The sequence below is a fragment of the Babylonia areolata genome, chromosome 7 (assembly GCF_041734735.1).
Source record: "Babylonia areolata isolate BAREFJ2019XMU chromosome 7, ASM4173473v1, whole genome shotgun sequence".
Lineage (NCBI taxonomy): Eukaryota > Metazoa > Mollusca > Gastropoda > Neogastropoda > Buccinidae > Babylonia > Babylonia areolata.
Genome location: NC_134882.1, coordinates 34209807 through 34231326, shown reverse-complemented (window position 1 = coordinate 34231326; position 21520 = coordinate 34209807). Strand labels below are relative to the sequence as shown.

At 36.9% G+C, this 21520-nt stretch overlaps 1 protein-coding gene across 3 annotated transcripts in view; it reads right to left on the bottom strand.

The window, feature by feature from the left end:
• Positions 1 to 7491: 7491 nt before the first annotated feature.
• Positions 7492 to 21520, bottom strand: part of LOC143283986 (ribose-phosphate pyrophosphokinase 1) — a 34174-nt gene continuing 20145 nt past the window's right edge. The window contains exons 7-8 of one of the 3 annotated variants that reach the window (XM_076590491.1): positions 20960 to 21079; positions 7492 to 8411 (exon numbers count right to left, since the gene is read on the bottom strand). In XM_076590491.1, the coding sequence (XP_076446606.1) occupies positions 20987 to 21079 (93 nt within the window). In that variant the 3' untranslated portion in view covers positions 7492 to 8411; positions 20960 to 20986. Of the gene's footprint in view, positions 8412 to 13142; positions 21080 to 21520 lie in introns of those variants that run through there. The other 2 variants (XM_076590489.1, XM_076590490.1) reach the window with 2 other exon arrangements.

Below are 21520 nucleotides of genomic sequence, written 5' to 3'. Positions count from 1 at the left end.
CTGAATATCAAATAATTAATCAGTGCTCAGTACTTCAGTCTGTTAAGTCTTCATCAAGAGCTGTTTTTACATGATCATAATGTCTTGATTGCTACATTGTTATTTGGCTGTTTCATTAACCCTTTGATGGCTGATTTGTGGTAAAATGAGATCAGTGTGGCAGGCGTTTGAAGTGCAGTTGCTGCTTTTTGTGTTCTTGTCACATGTGTCATTGATTTTGCTGGTTGACAGTAATGCAATCCCCCCCAAAAAAAGTTGAAACACGGATTAGTGACTGACATCCTGTTCAGCAAGCTCTGTCTTACCTCAGTCAGGTGAAGGACTTCATTGACGGTCATACTGGACAGTAGCAGTCAAGGGGTTAAACCACAGCTTGAGTGAAAATCATAATGCTGTTAAGAAATAAAGAGTATGCAGAAGTTAATTTGCAGTGTTTCAAGCCTGTGAAATGAATTTTGTACAGTTTTACTTTATTATTTACTTTATTTCAATAGATGAAGTAAGTGTATGGCAAGGAAAACGTAATAGTTAACAATTGATTGCAATTATTTTTTTGTGTGCAAAATCCATGTGCCGAAGCTGAAAAAAAAAGTGAAAAGATTATATATATATGTTTTTCTTTTTCAGCAAGCCTGTTTTGAGTGAGTGAGCAAAAGAGAGAAAGATGTGATACTTTACATGTGTTAGAAGAACTGGCTTCACCGTTGGTTTTATGCTTTGTCATTTACAAAGGTTATCTCAAGACACATTTCTCTCTAGCTGTCTCCTTTTTTTTTTTTTCTCCTAAAAACATATATTTATAGAAACTTGTCAAGAAATTTGCTGGGCCACTTCATAGAAGCTGGTATGTTTTCATAATTGAGAGATGATTATTTTGGATCAGGAAAGCTGCTGGGAGAGATTATTATTTTGGATTAGGAAAGCTGCAATTGGTACACCACTGGCCTCATTAGTTATTTCAGACCACACACGCACCTACAACAGCTTGAAAAATGCATCTGAATAGTTTATGTCTCAGCCAAGAACTTCAGGTTACTCGTGAACAACAGCTGTGTTTTTCCATTGTAAAAAGAAACAGTAGCAGTAGAAACAGGGAGTGGTGCATGTCTGTGTAGATAATCTAAGTGTGCATCAAAAGCTTCATGCTCATGCCCAAGTTCTGACCGGACTCTATAGCTCAGTGCAGCATGTGACCTTGAAACCTTGCCTCCCTTGGATTTCTTGTTTGGATGGAATGGAATGGTTGACGGGCGCAATAGCCGAATGGTTAAAGCGTTGGACTGTCAATCTGAGGGTCCCGGGTTCAAATCACGGTGACGGCGCCTGGTGGGTGAAGGGTGGAGATTTTTCCAATCTCCCAGGTCAACATAGGTGCAGACCTGCTAGTGCCTGAACCCCCTTCATGTGTATATGCAAGCAGAAGATCAAATACGCACGTTAAAGATCCTGTAATCCATGTCGGCATTCGGTGGGTTATGGAAACAAGAACATACCCAGCATGCACACCCCCGAAAACGGAGTATGGCTGCCTACATGGCGGGGTAAAAACGGTTATACACGTAAAAGCCCACTCGTGTGCATACGAGTGAACGTGGGAGTTGCAGCCCACGAACACAGAAGAAGAATGGAATGGTTGGGAGGGTCAGGGGGAAGGGAGGGGAGCTAAAGCACTTACCTGCATGTCAGCTTCAACTTCAAACTGTCACTCAGCAGAAAAATTCCACACAGATATAGCTGCATTGGAATACTTTTATTTTTCAGTGAGTGATTCACTCACATGCCAGACATATGGGAACAGATCCCCACAATGGTACAGAATATAAATGACTGTCACGCAATTCCCAGGATTACAAATTCTCCAATAAACGGAAGGAAAACGGGCAATACAGCTATTGGCACACAATGCTAATAATTCATAAAACACCCAAGAGCAAATATGGAGGAAAAAAACAATTTTTGATACTCTTTATCATTTGTGATAGAATACATATCTGAGCAAAACTACTTGATTCAACATGCAGTGTGCGCCACGTCAAAATGTAGGACAAAATCTGATTTCCAAACGCGTCAAAACAACACACCACACTCCAGGTCACACTCGGGGGGAAAATGCAGATTGGAACACAACCAACACGTCCAGCTCAATCAAAACCCATAAATAATAGGCAATGAATCATAACAGAATGTGAAAACATATCCTGATAATAACTGTGAGCAAATAACAAACACGGCACATGGCTTCCGTCAGCCATTTGAAAATAGAACTGGTCATACCAATGCATCAAATAGGGCATTTTCATTACATTCAACCCAGGAACCGTCACAAAAAAATGAGTCCTTGTCAAAAATATTTATATTTCACAAACATAAAGATAATGATAAAACACTGTAGAAGCTTATTCCTCTTCATTACATAGTCTGTAAACTTTCAAACTTATTTAATCAATCGTTGAATATATGCACAGCAGCTCTTACCCTTCCACAACAACTTTCTATAACCCTAAAATTGCCCTTCTAAGATTCAGCGAAAAGCATAAAAAGCCAGCTTCAGGCATCGTATCTATCCATAAAATATCCACACACACACACACACACAAAATATACATGTTCACAACAATGGAATTATGAGGAGAAATGTATATGCAGTGCATTTCATTAAACAATTCCTCTGGATATTACCCCTTTTTTGTTTCGTTCTCCTATAAAATAAAAAAAATCCGCCTGAAGCATGAAAAAAGGAATAAGAAAAGAACCATGTGTCTCGTAACTTTCTTTGGTCGCAGATCATTAGCTGCGTAACTGTCATTGACATGGTCACACGCTCTGTGCATAATGGTTATCGTGGTAAAAAGACAACTGACAATGAGAACAGTGTATTTTCATGTTGTGGTAAAAAAACTAACAAAAAAACTAACAATAAGAACAGTGTATTTTCATGTCCTCCTTTGCTCATGAACATTACAATTTGGACAGTGACATTTAAAAAGAAGTATAAAACCCAACACCAATACACAAGACAAATATACTGACCAAATATTCCATATTACCGGGTTTTGTTTGTTTTTTTAAGAGAGCAGACAAGGCCAAGAGCCCCCTCAAAATTATATATATATATATATATATATATATATTCATATTTGTACTGAAGAAACCATGCATACCTGCCAGAGAATTTTACTTTCTTCAAGTGATATGCCAGTCGATAATGTGAATAGTTCTCTTCAGTGAGGAAGTAAATCTTCAATGAAGCATTCACTTATTTCAAATTTATTACTAACAGACAGGGCTGAAAGGGGTTTGTGGGAGGCTCATTCCAAAAGATGATCATATTTCAAAGCAGAAAAGGGTCATCCTAGTCAAAATTCTGGAAGCCAAACTGTACGGCACCTTGGAGGAGCTGCGACAGACGGCAGCCTTCATCGAGGACACCAGGCTGCTCGTCTAACGGGAGGCGAACGAGGAAGAAGAAGTCAAAATTCTGTGGAAAATCCAATCTGGTAGTAAGTCAAATACACTTGCGGACAGACAAAAAAATGCTGCACTGTGTTGACAAGCTCTCCACAGGGAGAGCAGACCAAATCTCACACAGAGAAATCTGTTGTGACCAAAAAATACAACGTAGCATGGCAACTGTTCACAAAACCAACCTCTTCCTCTTTCATTCTTTGTCGCAACAATATCAATACCAAAAAAATACTTCAATATATTCTTCAATTCTGTCTGCTAATTCATACAATGATATGAAGGGGTTTAAGCCCAACTAAAATGCACTTCTTAAAAACCTTCAGATTAAAACTTCAGAGTCAATAGAATAATAAAATAAAAAAAAATGATGGATGACCTTAATGAACATTTATAATATGATGGATGATGAGGTTATTCCTCATTATGAGCATTCCTGACGAAGAAATGATGGAGATGGAATATTTAATGTTCATCACAACATTCAGTGGACACGAGGAGGATGGCTATATGATCAGTGAACAATTCAAACAAACTGGTAGAATACAAGTTTACCCAAGTTTACCCTTTCAGTACAGGAGACAGAATGGGAGGCATGCAAAATATTTATACAAGACTTCTCAAAATGGCTTACACATTTTTTTTTCTTTTTTCATGAGAGATAGGGAAGAGGGACAGGTGTACTGACAATATCCGCGGATGATTACTGAAAACGTGCTTCAACTGGTCTCTGAAGGACTGCTCTGTCCCCAGCATCTGGAAAAAATCAACTATCTGTCCTATCCCCAAGAAAAAGAACCCAGCCGCACTAAATGATTACCGTCCTGTTGCCCTGACCTCAATAGTGATGAAATGCTTTGAAAAAATTGTTCTCCGTCATCTTCTTTCTTTCACTGAACAGCAGCTTGACTCTCTTCAGTTTGCTTACAAAGCACACAGAAGTACTGACGATGTTATCCTAACTCTCCTTCATAATGCTTTCCTTCATTTGAATAACACAGGATCTTTTGTTCGTATCCTTTTTGTTGACTTCTCTTCTGCTTTTAACACAATACAACCTCATCTCCTTGCCCTCAAACTGCTAGGCTTGGATGCTGATATGAAGCTTACTCTTTGGATAGTAAGTTTTTCTTCTCAATAGAACTCAGTCCGTCTGCTTTCATTCTGCCCACTCTTCTCTAAACTCTACTTCTACTGGTGCACCCCAAGGTACAGTGCTGTCCCCTGTTCTATTTACACTGTACACAAATGACTGCAGAGGCATGGCGGAAACTCCTGTCATAAAATATTCTGATGATTCAGCTACTGAAGATCTGTCCAACTCTGATGCTATTTATTTCAGTGAAATTAAAAAGTTCTGTTCTTGGTGTGAGGAAAACTATCTGGATCTCAACGTATTGAAAACAAAAGAAATGTTAATAGATTTTCGGAAAGACCCCTTGCCTGTAGCCAACCTTGTTATTGATGGTCAAACAGTGGAGAGGGTCAATGAATATAGATATTTAGGGACCATCTTAGACAATAAGCTGACTTTTGACAGAAATGTTGATTCCATTCATAAGAAATGTCAATCTAGAATTTTTTGTTTACAGAAGCTTAGAAATGTTGCTATAAATTCAACTATTCTTCAAAGTTATTATCGATGTTGTATCGAGACCGTGCTCAGTTTCATTTATGTGCTGGTATGGAAGTTTGGGAGTGAGGAGTAAGCGTGTTTTGAACGATATCATGAGTGTATGCAGTAAAATTGTGGGAGTGAAACAAGCTAGTATGCAAGAGCTGTATGAAAATCGAGTGGTTAAAAAAAGCAGGCAGATAGCAACTGACGACACCCATATTTTAGCAAAGTATTATGAGCTATTGCCATCAGGACGACGCTACAGAACTTTTAAGTTGAAATCCAGCGTTCTGAAGACTTTTATTCCACATTCAATCCACCTTTTAAATTCTTGAGAACTGTGTGTGTGTGTGTGTGCGCGCGCGTGCGCACACTCTCATGTGAGACGTGTGAAAGTCCGTGCATGATAGGTTGTACCTTGTTCTAGTTGTGTGTGTGTGTGCGAGTGTGTTTACTGAGCTTAAAAACGTGACAATTGGTTATTATGAATGTGCAATATATGTAGGATGAATAATGTGCAGAATGAATGTACAATGGAATATATCTAATGCTAACGTCCATATTCTAAATATATTTCTGTTAATAATTACGATGTAATAATTAATAGCAATGTTTTGAAAGCGAATATGTGAAACGCTTTTATTTGAGAACATATGTTTATTACTCGTTTAATCAAGTAAACCGCGTGTGTGGGGTGGGTGGAAGGTGGGTGGGTGCGGGTGGGTGCTGATTATCTGGTTGTGGTTTTCCGCAATTTATCTTTATTCTTATCTTATCTATTATAATCAATGTGCAGTATAGTAGGCTATGCTTATAATTGTATTCAAAATAATGTTTAATTCTTTCTGTTTTTACATTAAGAATACCAGTTATTACCTGCAGTGTGTGGATGTATGTATGAAACAGTGTATGTGATATTTTTTACATTTGTGTCTTCGTAATATTCGTAAAAGCTGTTGTTGATTTTTACAGTTATGGTCCCCATGTTGTTTACTGGTCTATGTTGTGATAATGCACCTGACCAAATTTCTCCAGTTGGAGATAATAAAGTTATTCTTATTCTTAAATGTTAACTGAAGACCACTGAAAATATTAAATACCCTTTTTTTTTTATAGCCTTTTCTTTTTTCTGAACACAAAAGTGTTTATGGACGTTACTTTGAGTAGACAGTGAATTAATATCTTCTCGATCCATGTACCAAGATGAAGGGTGATTCTGCAGGTGCACCATTTCTGAACTAAAAGCAACTTACACGTGCTCTGTTCATGTCTCAACACCAGAAGTCTGAATATGTTTTGTCCATAAAATTCCACAAAGGATATCAGCAACAGACAGAATCAGACACACGCACACACAGAATGGCCTCTGGTTAATCAATCCATTAATTACCTCTTTAGAAAGGTATAAAATGTTACACCCAACATCAACATACAAAAATATCACATTTACTCTGATTTTCGTACGTGGAACACTTTTTTGCCCCTGGAAAATTATTTTTTAAAGTTAAAATTCACTGAAAAGATTGGGAGGGGGGAGAGAGGTAAAACAGACCAAGGATCCTTGTGCATTTGAATCTCAACCCGCAAAATACTAACAGTTTTGGCAGTATTGCAGGAAATAAAGCTGCGTAGTTCATTATTCTACAAACAAGCATCTCTTACGAACTGAAGTTAAATGTTTCAAACAACTCTAAAGTCCTCCCTGACCCATCTTCCTTAAAACTACAGTTGTTTTCACAGGGAAATGGACCAAGCATACATGGGAAAAAGGATATTTCTGGCATTCAATTTCAGGTACAGGTTTTATATACACATATTACATGAATTACTTTAACCAGTAAACACAGATCATTATGTAGGATAGCTGCTCAATATATAGCAAAAACACTGAAAACATTATTTTGAAACAAGTTTATAGACTGAAACGTCCTCAATCTGACTTACTCACAAAAGCTTGAAATAATCATTCCCAACCATCAATTACTGATCAAATCGGCAAGCTATTCAGCTACCTGCAAACTTCTGAAGTAAACGAAAGCTTGAAGAAATCTGTCCAAACTATTGATTGCTGGTCAAATAGGGAAACTGTTCCAACTACTTGCAAACTTCAAACAGTAAACAAAAGCTTGGAGTATTCATTCCCAACAATGGGCAGTTAGTCAAATCACCAAACTGTTAACCTGCAAACTTCTACCAGTAAACCAAAGCTTGAAGTATTCATTCCCAACAACCAACAGCTGGTAGGATCAGCAAACTGTTTAGCTACCTGCAAACTTCTACCAGTAAACCAAAGCTTGAAGTATTCATTCCCAACAACCAACAGCTGGTAGGATCAGCAAACTGTTTAGCTACCTGCAAACTTCTACCAGTAAACCAAAGCTTGAAGTATTTATTCCCAACAATCAAAACTTCTACCAGTAAACCAAAGCTTGAAGTATTTATTCCCAACAATCAACAGCTGGTAGGATCAGCAAACTGTTTAGCTACCTGCAGCCGTGCAAAGACTGGAGTCAACACTATGTCCCTTCAAGTACACAACGCACCTCAGACAGAAAATGAACATCAATCCTTCTTTAAATGTTCAGCAAGGACTTGAAAAGACATTTGCACAATTAGGTTTAATCCACAGAGTGGCTCATGTACCCACTCCCATTGAAGCTGAAAACCCAATCCCTAAACATGCTGTATGGGACAGGACATGAATGACAGTCTGAATAAAAGTCTGGTTAAAAGAGAAGGATTAATAAAAAATACATGATATATATATAGCACACACTTTTCAAAACATGGCAAACAAGAACAGTACAGCAAGGAATGTAGTAAGAAAAAAAATTGTTAGTAGAGACAAAGGATTTTTTTTTTCTTTTCAAAAATCACCTGAGGTATTGAATGAGCATTTCTGTCCTTTTTACCCCCTGTCCTTTATTTCAGGACTGTGTGCACTGAAGATGACAACAGACCACTAGTAATCCACATGTAACAGCCAATACCAGAAACAATAGTAAACTCGTTCCTTTGGAATTTCTGAGACCAAACCTAAACTTGCTCACAAATCTGCTTTCCCCACCGTCTTCACACAGACTGAAATCAAAGACCCATCCCAACCAACATTAACATTTCACATGCGAAGTGATCAACCGGAACTAGTCAAGAGACAGAAAAGGCAGGTAAAGCCTATAACAGAGGGCACGTATGAAACACAAGTAAAAACCGGGTCTGTTGCAGGTTGGGGTCAGCGTTACATGGGTACGTGGCTGAACAGGTAGGACACGGACTCCCCGTTGTGCGTGCGGCGGATGGACTCGGCCAGGATCATGGAGATGTCCACACACTGCAACAAACCACATGACGCCTTCAACTTCCTCAAAAACAGTTCCGCGATTCAGTCATACACAGCCACAGCTGTGAGAAACACCACACAGGTCCTGACAAAAAGGAAATTTTTTTGTTTTATTTTAAAAGCATACCTTGGAGAGATTGCAACTGATCTTTAAAAAGAAGAGTTCATGTTAAAAAAAAATTTTTTTAAAGCGGGAAAGAGCCTTCCAAGGATGCTGAGACTATCCTGCTCATTTGCAGAAATTTTACGCATCCACTGATTTCTCAAAAAAAAAAAAAAAAAAAAAAAGTTCATGCTCAGTTCATTTTTCAACATTTTAAACCATAACAGTAAAACTTAAGAACAGAAAAAAATCTGTATTTTAATTTTCTGTCATCCTGTTGTCTCAGGGAGTAAAACATAACAAGACAAGCCAGTGAGAGATATCACTCTTTCAAGATGGAACAGATTCATACCGATAGTAACTATACATTTCAAGCCATTGACAAATGAAACTACTCAGCATAATCATGGTCAACCCATTCATATATATCGTATCTGTAGTTGCCATCTGCAACGTTAGGACACTTACCTTGTTTGTAAAGTGTATGCGAACATTAAACAACATGCTAGATTGTGGGAGAAAAAATAAACTTGCGGGCGGATGAAGAAGAGAATGATTTATATCATATAATAACCATCATTTAGATGCTGACGTTTGCAGAAACACTCACAGGAACATTGACCATGAACAGATGATAACATTTTAAACACAGAAATAGTAACTGGACAGAAAGGTTTCGCTTTTTGACAAAATGTCAGATTAACCAGTTGGAAGAACACTGACATCAACCCTTAGTTCTGTCCTGCAGAGAAGACTTTTAAACAAAGACATGTGCTGGTAGTTGTCAACTAGCCTTAGTCATCTTGGTGCAATGGCTGCTGTAAAATTACAAAAATCTGGAGCTAAAAGAATGTTAAATAGTCTGTGTTAAATTTTACCATGAACAGAAACAGCATAAATACACAAACATGTGTGCAGGCATGTTTGTTCACATAAACAGAAAGCAGGCTTGCTTTTCTATTCATTAAAGGAAAGGGAGCCAAACAGATAGTGCATGTTTGTATTCTGAGCACCCATAACCTACAAAGAAGAGATTGTCACAACCCCATGGGTAGAGCCTAGTAAAGTGATCTACTGGCCTGCGCGCTTAAGGTCAGGTTGTTCTGTGCTGGGGTCGTTCTGTTGTGAAGGTTTCGGTTTTCAAGGGGGCAAACCAACGAACAAACAATTTATCTGAAAAGGGGTGATCCAGCTTTCAGTTTCAGTTTCAGTTGCTCAAGGAGGCGTCACTGCGTTCGGACAAACCATATACGCTACACCACATCTGCCAAGCAGATGCCTGACCAGCAGCGTAACCCAACGCGCTTAGTCAGGCCTTGAGAAAAAAAAGAGAAAAAAAAGGGGGAATAAGTAATAGATAAGCTTACATAAATAAATAAACAAATGAATAATAATTGTAATATAGAAAAAGGTAGTAGTAATAATAATAGTAATACTAATAAAATGATATATAAAAAAAAAAAAAAAAAAAAAATAAAAATAAAAATCAAGTCTTGTGATGTCATAAAAAGCCTACAAAGAGATGAGTAAGGAACCATGCCGGTTCAGCTTTTTCAGTGCATGATTGAGGAGACAAATGAACAACACCACACATGAAGTGCTGATACGTCAGTCTGACAACCCATCCTGCAGCAGAATGACACACTGACTCATTTTGTTTGGATTTGTATCTCTCTCTATTAAATATACACTTTTTTCTTTCTTTTTTTTTTTTTTGCTGCTCCATTTTCAGTGCCATTTCATTCGGGGGCACCACCCTCACCCCACTCCTCCACTCATTCTGTCACAATCAGAGTCCAAAAAAAAACAAAACAAAAAAAACAAGAGCTAATTAAATCAGAGGTCACATTAAGTTCAACTGTCAATTGTGACGGTCACCAGTAATGCAGAACGTGCATGTTTGTGCACAGATGCACATGATTAATGCATGTGTGCGCAAACGAGCATGAAATCAATTAAATCTAAAGTGTATGCCAAGCAGAAACTGTATCCCTTTTCAGTTTTCAAAGAGACCGACTGAAGTGTAACAGACTTCCCTGTGAACTTACCTTTCACTGGTGCCATTAACTTTACTCTTTTTTAAAGTGCTATGGCTGATGAGATCATTGCTTCCTGTACACAGTTTGCTTCAGTGTGAGTGATGCAGGTAATGCATTTCTTGTACAGGGCACACACTTTTGTGAGTGCGTGTGTGTAGTTGGCTGCATGCATGTTTATATGTGCGTCTGTGTGCGCATGAATGTAGCACTGTGTACGTGTTCTCCCACATGTGAGTGAATATACTGCTGTGTAATGTCTTCCAATATACACATGAATATGTTGTTCTGTGTGTGTGTGTGTGTGTGTGAGTCCACAAGTGCATGAATTTGTCAGTGTGTCCGCGCACATGTGAATGATACTGTGTGCATGTCCACACGTGCATGAACAAGTGTGTGTGTGTGTGTGTGTTGTGAGAAAGCTGAGGAAAAAAGCCAGTAAATTATATATATATATATATATGTGTGTGTGTGTGTGTGTGTGTGTGTGTGTGTGCGTGCGCATGTGTGTATACTGCAAGCAAGTCACAGAGAGGAGGAATTTGTATTATACTCCATGTTTGGTAATACATATACTTACCATGTCAAACTGATGCAAACTAGGCCAATTGGTTTGCTAGGAGGGGGTGAGGGGGGAGGTGTGTGTGTGGAGGGGGGGAGGGTATGCTTCTATATGACTTCTTTGGAGTTTTTTCTTTCTTTCCTTTAGATTTCCCCAACTTATCCACAATTGAGTGTTGACTATGGACAATTGCTTTGCGTTTCTTTAATGTTTGATCAGTGCTTAAAATGGGCTTCTGGCTCCTCTAGACTGGGTCATCTTCTGGGCCACTCCCCTCACGTGTGTTGGTGTGCCCATCCTCGCCATTGTATGTGTATGAGCGTGCAGGCATTTGTGTATCAAAATAGGATACCAGAATTTTAAGTAATTCTGATTAAAAAAAGTGCACCAACATGATTAAAGCAGCTCGCCGGTGTATGTGTATGAGCATGCATGCATTTATGTATCAAAATAGGATAACAGAATTTTAATTTGATTAAACATTGCACAAACATGATTAAAGCAGCCTTCTCACATGCAGTTTTCTTTTCAGTTGTTTTTAAAAATAAAAAAAAGAAGAAAATTACCATATATTTAACCAGTTTTCCATACCTGAAAATTCCTTAGATGTTCTTTCAAAACTTAAATACTGCATTTGATAGTTGAACGGAAACTAGAAGTCCAAACAGAGGAACTGTTACATAATTTTTACAAAAATTCCACTTTGTTGAAAATCTGACATTCAACACTTTGCAGTGAATAAAAAAAAATTGCTCCATATAATCAGTGTGGCAATGCAGTATTTATAATTTGTGCTGCTTGACAATCCAATTCTATTCAAAAGAATGTTAGCTGGATAGATTATTATGCAATATCTTCCACTGAAGCACATGCTGTCTGGTTTCTGTAGTACATTTACTTGCTAAAGCCCATGGTCAGTTTACTCTTAGAGATGGGCACTAGGCATCCTTCACGATCATCATAATAACTGCCAGGAAAATACGGTTAATTTTGAAAAAATCTTAAAATTGGAAAACAGACTGGCACAAAACCACAATGATAGCAACTTTCACCACCAGTGAGCTTCCGAAGCTTTTGACAAACAGAACTGAACCCTCATGTTCTCCCCCACCCCACCACCCACCAACACCAAATACAGGTGTGTCTTAACACTATGATAATCGAACCATGTACCTTGACATGTACTAACAGCTATATTGCATTGCTGCCTCAGACTAGCTTTGTTGCCCTTACTGTTATCTGTGTTATCAATACAACACAGGTGAGCTGAACCATTTTTTTTTTTTACAAATCTCTTGCTGGTCTGAGACATCTTTTGTTGCTTTTAGTCCAGTCACACACAGACAGCCATAGTGGAGCTGAAAAACTGTAAATATCAATGACTTTGGACCTACAATACAGTGAGATAAAGAAGGAAAATAAGGGGGGAAAATTAGCCACAGGTCATGCGCATGAATCTGTGACATGACTCTGACGTGGACCATTCCATTAATTTTAAGCAGAGGATTAAAAAAAACGAACATAAACAAATTATACATAATATTACTACACAAAATTATATGTAACTAGTATACAATACCAAAAATGCCAATGGGCACTTCACTAGACACGGGCACAAAAATGAATGCAACATAGAATGCCCAATAATCTAATTCAGAAAAAAGACAAAAATATTCAAGGCTTTCCAGAACTCCATGTGAATCGACTAGCAAAGCAGAAAACAACAAAGAAAAGCAACAACAACAAAAAAAAAAGGGGGGGTGGGGGGGAACCAGAAACAAAGATAATGATCCAAGACGCAGCAACAGAAATACCCACAAACATCCCTCTCCTCCTTTGGTGAAGGACAAAAGCAAAACATCAACTTTTGATGTCAGTCCAGTGTGCTCTTGCAGATTATACACCGCCACCACAGGCATTTGAAAATTTTTTTTTTTTTTTTTAAAGAAGAAGAAAAGATTAATAAGACAACCTGTCGCTATAAGCAAGCAAGAGACTGAATCACAAGGATCCACACAAAGTACTTTTCTTCTTTTTATTCATTTATTATTTTCTTACAGACAAATACACAATTCCACATGTGAGAGGGTAGGATAGAGAAGGGAAATGGGCAGAGGAGAGGAGGAAGGGGGTGGGAAAAGAAAAAAAAAGGTGCAAGTTTTAAAACAAATCTGCTTAACAAGATCTTTCTTCATGCACAAAAATAATCTTTAATAAACTATCGGAACTGACATCTAGAAATACACAGATTTTTTTCTTTTTCTTTTAAATGATATCATAATACAAAATACCAATAAATAAAACCAATAACCCCATAAGTAAAACCAGACAAACACACACAAAAAAAAAAAACCCCAAAGATATGACCAGATTAAAAATATTGCAAAAAAACATTAAAAACCTTTTCAATCATTTTTTGAAGTCTGAGACTACAGTATTGCTTCATCAAAATATATATATCGAACAGTCCATTAATGGACAGAAGAGCACACAAAGGGCGAAACAAATGGATAACACCACAGGTTTATGAATATTAAATCTGGTGATTACTGGCTAAGAGATCATGCCATGGGAACAAAATGCTGCTCAATCATTTTTCATATAACAGACTGCCTAACCTGCTGTGATTTTTGTTGCTGTTTCACACACCACACACACACACAGTGCAACATTCTACAGATTAGCCACATAATTCTCTTTTCAAGACTTACATCTCAATGTAAGGTTGAGACAATCGTAAAAGCAGAATACTGTACTAGGAGAGTACACTTTATGTGAAGCTTGAATCTAAACAAACATGTTATTGAAACTTTTAGTTTTTAATAACAAGAAAAAAGGGACACTTAAAAAAAAAAAAAAAAGAAAGGAATATTTAGTCTTGTATCACACGAACTGGAATTTTAACCACACAACAAAATAAAGCTGAAGGAAGATTCTAAGCAATTACAGTTCTGTGATGGCGTTTCCCTAACACATGCCACAACAACATACACACAATTCAACATCCTTCATTTTCATAAATTCCAAGAACACTGCAAGAAATAAGCAATGCGACTGATATCAACAGATGTAAACATCACTGCAGATGGTGCTCATCTCTCAAATGTGTATGCTTATTACAGCTGCTAAACTGGAATGACAATTTGCCAGATCAGACCCTTTAAAAAATATATAAAAAAAAGAATAAAAAGGATAAGTCCTACAGCCCATTACAGCAACGGAGGCAGCGAATTCATACCCATTGTGTCTAGAGCTCCGCATAGCAAGTCCAGGCCCAACCCTCTCCTCCTGCCACTGTGACCTTCCTCAACCCGAGTCAGGTACCTATTCACACCTGGGTGGAGTAGGGGAAATCAAGAATAAAGTGTCTTTCCCCAAGGACACAACAGCACACTGAAACAAGGGCTCAAACCCTGATGACTGCTGAACGCTGGATCACAAGTCCAACAACTTGGTTCCACCACAGCGCTCTTTTAAACAAAACACTTAGTCAGTTTGTGAGGACTAAAGCCACAGTCCTCTTTGACAAGTCCGCATAGAGTTGGTGAAAAGTCCAACACTGAATCAGTTTGTGAGGACTAAAGCCACAGTCCTCTTTGACAAGTCCACATAGAGTTGGTGAAAAGTCCAACACTGAATCAGTCTGTGAGGACTAAAGCCACAGTCCTTTTTGACAAGTCCACATAGAGTTGGTTTAAAGTCAAACATCTGGAACTCCCTGCAGCATCACACACACACACACACACACAATATGCACAGACAATAGATACACGCACACTCTCTCTAACACAATTATGGCAACAAAAAAGTGTTAAAGAAACAGGGAATTTCCAGACTGTAGACAGGGTCTTCAATACTTATTCTGTAGGTTTCCATGGCACCAGTTTTATTCCAAATCATGATAGATGATTTTCACTTCTTGGTTACAGTGCTCATGAACAACTGTTCTCAGATGTGCAAGACCAGAAAACAAAACAATTAATCTGTGGACAGGCCTTTAACAGTTATTCTACTGGTTTCCACGGCACCAGCTTTATTCGCTATCATGATACTTGGTTTTCACATTTTGTTAATAACGGTGGTTACGAACAACAGTTCTCAGACATACTAGAAGACCAAAAAATGACATAAGCACAAATAAGCCATAAGCAATACAAAACCCACCGGAATAATTCAAAAATCTGACAAGAAAACAGCAAGAGGAAAATGAAGCAGCAGCATATACCACCCCAATCACCCAGCAATAAAAATCTGGCAGCGACATATATACCCAGACAGGAACAGTGGCAAGTGAAGCAAGAGTCATGCTAATGCAACTGTGAAATGTAAGAGAACAGTTTTTTTCATAGCTAACGCATTAATTGGTGAACACCGGAGAAACAAAATCAGTGTAGCATCAATCTTAATTGCAACTACTAACACTTATGTATGTTAGGAAACTGATTTTGCTGATTAAAAGTAATGCAATTCCAAGAGAAGTCCTAATAAAAGAAGATATCTTAAAAAAAAGAGTGACCGATATCCTGACCTGCAATGTCAGTTTTATCACAGGGATGACAGTCTTCACTGACAAGTGTACTTGTCAGCAGCAGTCAAGAAGTTAATCTCAAAATGGTTTCGCAGAAAATGATGAAAACCATCCAGATTTCTGAACAACTGTCTGAATATCTCAAGACATAGATTAAACAGTGGTACAGCAAAATAACAAGTTATACAACTTTCTTTTTTAAACATCTCGCACTTTAATCTTTTTAACATCTTGCCCACAGTCAACTTTTCCATACATCAAACCACAAAAAACAAAACTTAATATTCCACGGTCATGTATGTATGGGTATAACTGAAAAACAAAAATATTATTTTCACATGAAAAGGTAAAAGATGTTCACATTTCTGCTGAAAACTGCTGTTTGGTGGTTGTTTCTAAACCTCAAAAAAATCATTTATTTTATCTGGCATATAATGAGTTTCATTGAAATATAACAGTAACGTTATGAAAAAAAAACTTGAAAAAAAAAAAACAACAAAAAAAACCCCTCAGATGTTAAAAAAAAAAAAAAAGTATTAGAGTGACATGCTGTTATAAAAAAAAAAATTTAAAAATTTAAAAAAAAATTTTCTTCTTTTTCAAATTCAGATGTAAATCAATGGGTATTTTATGATCCACAAGAAGCAACTGTCTGACATAAATGACTACGACAAACATATATACAGAAACAGCCAACTTAAGTTTCTGTTAACCTTTACACCCCTTCTCTTTCTGTCAGCCTGCCCACTGAGAACCTGGGGCTCCTTCGCCAAAGCACAGCAGGGAACTGCCTGTGCAAGAGACTGACAGCAACATACATGGACGTTGCTGTATTTCAACAGCTATATCTTCGGAACTACTTAATCATTCTTGCTGATTCTTTTCTTTTAATGTAGAGAGATTCGGCATATTTTGTGTGATTCTTGTTAAAATGCATGATTATCTACAATTTGTATTTCTAGACCGATCACTTTATTTGTGCACAGCTTTGTTCCTCACTGTCAGTGCTACCAGTGTCACTTTGGTCACTCGAGTCAGTCAGCAGTGGACTGAGAAACAGGACTTCAATCCATAACTGTATTCACAGCGTCATCTAAAGCGGACTGACATGAAGCACAAATTTCGTTGAAGTACTGGGTTGAGCGTCCATAGCAACTGTTGAGCGACTGCAGCTCAGTTTGCTTAGTTTGCTGTCAAAAAACGTTACAAAAATGACACGTCTGCTTCAAAGACAGTTTGGTTCGTTCAATACCGTCACCTCTAATGGTAAACACTTCAGGTCAACTTTTGTCACCAGAAGTGGCACACATGGGTTAATCAGCATGCCTTCTTTGGACAACAGAAGATGACAGGTGCAAGTCTACATTAAGAAATATTAAACATACCTTGAAACAGAACGCCAGTTGTAAATACTCTTTTCCTAGACATGACAAAGTGATGAGCACTACCTTACAGGAAATTAATAAATGATGAGGCCAGGAGATGAAATGATTTACAAATAGTAAAGAGTGGCAACTCTCTCCATTCACAAGGTACACAACTTCAAATCAGTGCTGCTTAATCTACCAATTCAGCTAGCACACAGGTAAATAAAAGGTACACTGGAAAAGGAAGCGCCAGGCCTGTCCTTATACCAATCATCTGACATGTGCACACAGTACCAAAGACAGAAGAAATGTGCAAACACAAATTAGCTTTTATTCAAGACTGGCATAGCCTCTTTAATCCTGAACAAGCCACACAGAACACATGGACAATACAGAACAAACACATGGTTGCCTCGGTGGTTTTTCAACTGAAAATTAACAAACAATGAGACTAGGAGATGAAATGATTAACAAACAGTTAATTTGTTAATTAGTACCTTACAGGTTTCGGTTTGTATGACAATGATGTAAAAAGAAAGAACATTTTTTAAAGGTGATCTTACAGACTGTGCTACTCATCATCTCAAAAGAGACTGTATTAGTCTGTATTACTAATGACATTATCTCAAAAGAGATTCCATTACACACTGTGGTACTTATGATCTTCAAAGAAATCATCAACTGGACCAAATCCCATGGAATATTCTGTGAAAAAAATCAACAGAACGATGTACACAGTTCAGAAATATCTGACAGGTAAAAAAACAACAACAAAAAACAAAAAAAACGGTATCCCACATGCACAGTAAAATAACTTGCAGATAAAAAAGCCAAGCTTTAAAACATTCCAAAGATACACAGAAAATCTACTTTTTGTTTAAAAATGGAAACCACACATGTACACAGAGTCTGTTCCCTAACACACACACATGTACACAGAGTCTGTTCCCTAACACACACACATGTACACAGAGTCTGTTCCCTAACACACAAACATGTACACACACTTCGGTGGTGGGCAGAACTGAACTCAGACATATCTTGGCAATTATTAAAACACACACACACACACACAAAAGAAGAATCATTAAATGTATTAAAATGCAGGTTAACTTCAAAGTACGACCAGTCTGACACCAACATTACAACTAATTGACAAGGGACTTTGAAAACAACTTCAAACACGAATTAAAGCTTTTAAATAATATAAAAAAAAAAATTTTTTTTAAAGACACAAAAAGTCACACACAAAAAAGACTCTCTTGCTTTTGTGGTTGATTCTCTAAACTGCTGGGCAGATCTTCACAATATTTAACATACAGTGCTTCTAAGAGATTGTGTAAAGTGCATGCAAGTGACTAAGACTTAAACTGTTATGGATCAAAATCTGTGCACTTCTAACAAAATCTCTGTATGGCTTCAAGAAGATTTCAATCAATGTGTGCAAATTTCAGAATCTACTGAGAGTGACTGCTCGTCTTAACTTGAATTGATCTCTTTGCCTAAGGTTACCAGATAAACATACACACATCACTTACACAGATTGGATGTGCTCAAGCTATTGGGTGTACTCAATCAATACACAAGACAATAAGATACACAACTAAACAAATAACTGTAGTTATATTTGAACCGCATGCAGTGCCTTCCAAACAGAACTGAAAAATGTACAACCAAATGTTAAGTATTTCGAAGGCATTTGAACACTCGTTCTGGAACTGAACAGCATCAGTATCAGTATCAGTAGCTCAAGGAGGCATCACTGAGTTCGGTCAAATCCATATACGCTACACCACATCTGTCAAGCAGATGCCTGACCAGCAGCATAACCCAACGTGCTTAGGCATTGAGATGAAAAATATAAAGTAAAATAAAACAAAATAAAAAGATTTTTTTTAAATAATAAAATAAAATAACAATATCAATACAAAGAAACACTACCCTGTCTCTTTTAAATACTGAGTGGGAATGTTATATAGCAATATCTCAATATAGCAGCATCTCTATGGGTTAAAAAAAGAAAAAAAAAAGAAAACAATCTCAGGAAAACACTGAACACAGGCTGTATCCTTGACATAAACATGCAACCTCTGTTTGTGAAAATGTCCACATTAAGTCTGTGGTCTGTTGCATTTGGAATTTTTTCTGTTAAAGATTTTTTTTTTTTTCAATTTCTTTTCTTTTTCACTTATGTGTACATGAGACAGAGTGTTGTTTTTTTATATGTGTACATGACAGTGTTGTTGTTTTTTTCGGTTTTTTTTTTCCCCTCTTCAAATGTATGTGGAAGAAATACAGATGTCAAAATATATCTTAAACAAAACAAACCACACACACATTCACAGACACAACTAGTTCAAAATGGGCACCTGTGAACATAACTGAATCCCATCAAAAACAGCAGATAACTGAAAATGGACAAAACGATTACAACTATGTCATATTAGACATGATAACAAACGACAAATAATCAAGAATTAATTACAACAGTACAACAGTGCTTCTGTTCATACTGACAAGTAAAAGACCAAATTATATATATATATGGAGAGAGAGATTTTTTTTTTTTTTTAACTGACTTATATGTATATAAAGTATAAGGAGAATTTTGTTTGATGAATGAACTGGACCATGCTGTGAACATCTCTGGCAAATAAATGAATAATATTCGTGCATGAAACAATTACCTATCAATAAAACAGGCTTCTACCGATTCCATAAATAAAATTTTACAACATGCATAATGTTTATGCACTGTTGTACCGTTGCCTGACTCTTTTCACAGTTCTGCATCAAAATCTCTGCCTTAAACATTTTTTTTTTCCTTCTTCTTTATTTTTAACAGAACAAAGCAACCAAACTGATATTATTGTGTATTGGCAAAGTGTTAAAATTAGCACTTACTATATGGTATCTGTTTGCATCCCAGTTTTATAATTTCAAGAGTACCGTCTTACTTATTTTGTATTGACATTTACTGATGAAAAAAACGAAATGTTCAGTACACGCAACTTAAACTGGGACAAAATCATTTTGAAAGTGTGCGCTTGTGATGTGACCCAAAAACCATACTTGGGATTTGACCCAAAAGCCATACTTGTGAAGGTAAAAAATAACAAAACTGACAATATTACAGACAGATGTAAATCAAAACATGACCAAATTTATCAAAATTGATGAAATATGAAACTGACTAACTAATGAACATATTCTTTCTTTCCCTTTAAGGGTGGGGTCCTGGGGGGGAGGGAGTCTTAATCAAATTCGTGCTTTTTTCAATTTTTTGGGTGCGTCTTTTTTTTCCCCTCAAAAATACAAATACACCTTGACCAAAATGAATAAATTCTGTTTTGAAAGGAAGATTACCCTCTCTCATTAGTTCTGTTTTCAATGGAAGATCATCCCATATCTCTTTTGACTAATGCATTTAATGAAAAGATTTTTTTTTTAAAGACATTTCTTCAACAGCCAAAAAGAAACAAATTTACAAATGATATAATGTGGTATGTTTATGAAAAATATGAATACAAAAGGAGATATATATATATATATATATATATATATATATATATATATATATGCAGATCAAGCATGCATGAAGATCAATAAACTTTATAAGCATACACATGTAAAGACAGATACATGTGGATATTCAAAGTTGAAGAAAATCTCCATAGGTAGGCGATATATTTTCTTAAAAATGCACAATATGAAGGAACTGGACACAGTTTAACAATGCGAAATTCTCAACTACATAAAACAAGCATAAAGGCCTTCTAAGCAAGAATATGAAACAAACAAAGCTAAAAATACACTTGTAAACACTAACAACAAAGTGAAGGGGGGCATGGCAGAAGGCAGGGGGTGGGGAGTGGGGGGGTTAGAAAAAAATAAAGAAAAAGAAAAACAAGACGGGAACAAATCAACAGATGATGATAAACACTTTTGCCAGCTGGGGGCAGAGGTATGATCAAATCGGAACATGCGCAAAAAGGAAAGAGACAGATTCTCCATTGTGCGTCCTCCTCACAGCCTCAGCTAATATCATGGAGATGTCAATACACTGAAACACACAGAGAAAGCAAGACCACAATATCAGGTGTGGGCACAACGAAAAGTCACCGCATCAAACTGATATACTCTGCCAGTACAGCTTATACACACACACACACACACACACACACACACACACACAGCTAGTAAATACAGCTTTGTATCACAAACAAAACTTTAAAACAGCTTCACACGTGTACATGCATCATTATTCCACATACATGGATACCATATGTATATAGTATCTTCTTCTTTTTTTAAAATATTTTTTATTATATATTACTATTACATCACACCACATTATACTATACATCATATATACTATGCTTTATCATATTATAGAAAGATTAAATTACTTGTTCATTAAAACAGTTACATATCCATGTATCTAAAATAATTATGCGTGTACACACACACACACACATACATTTTTTTTTTTTTTCAAGAAAAT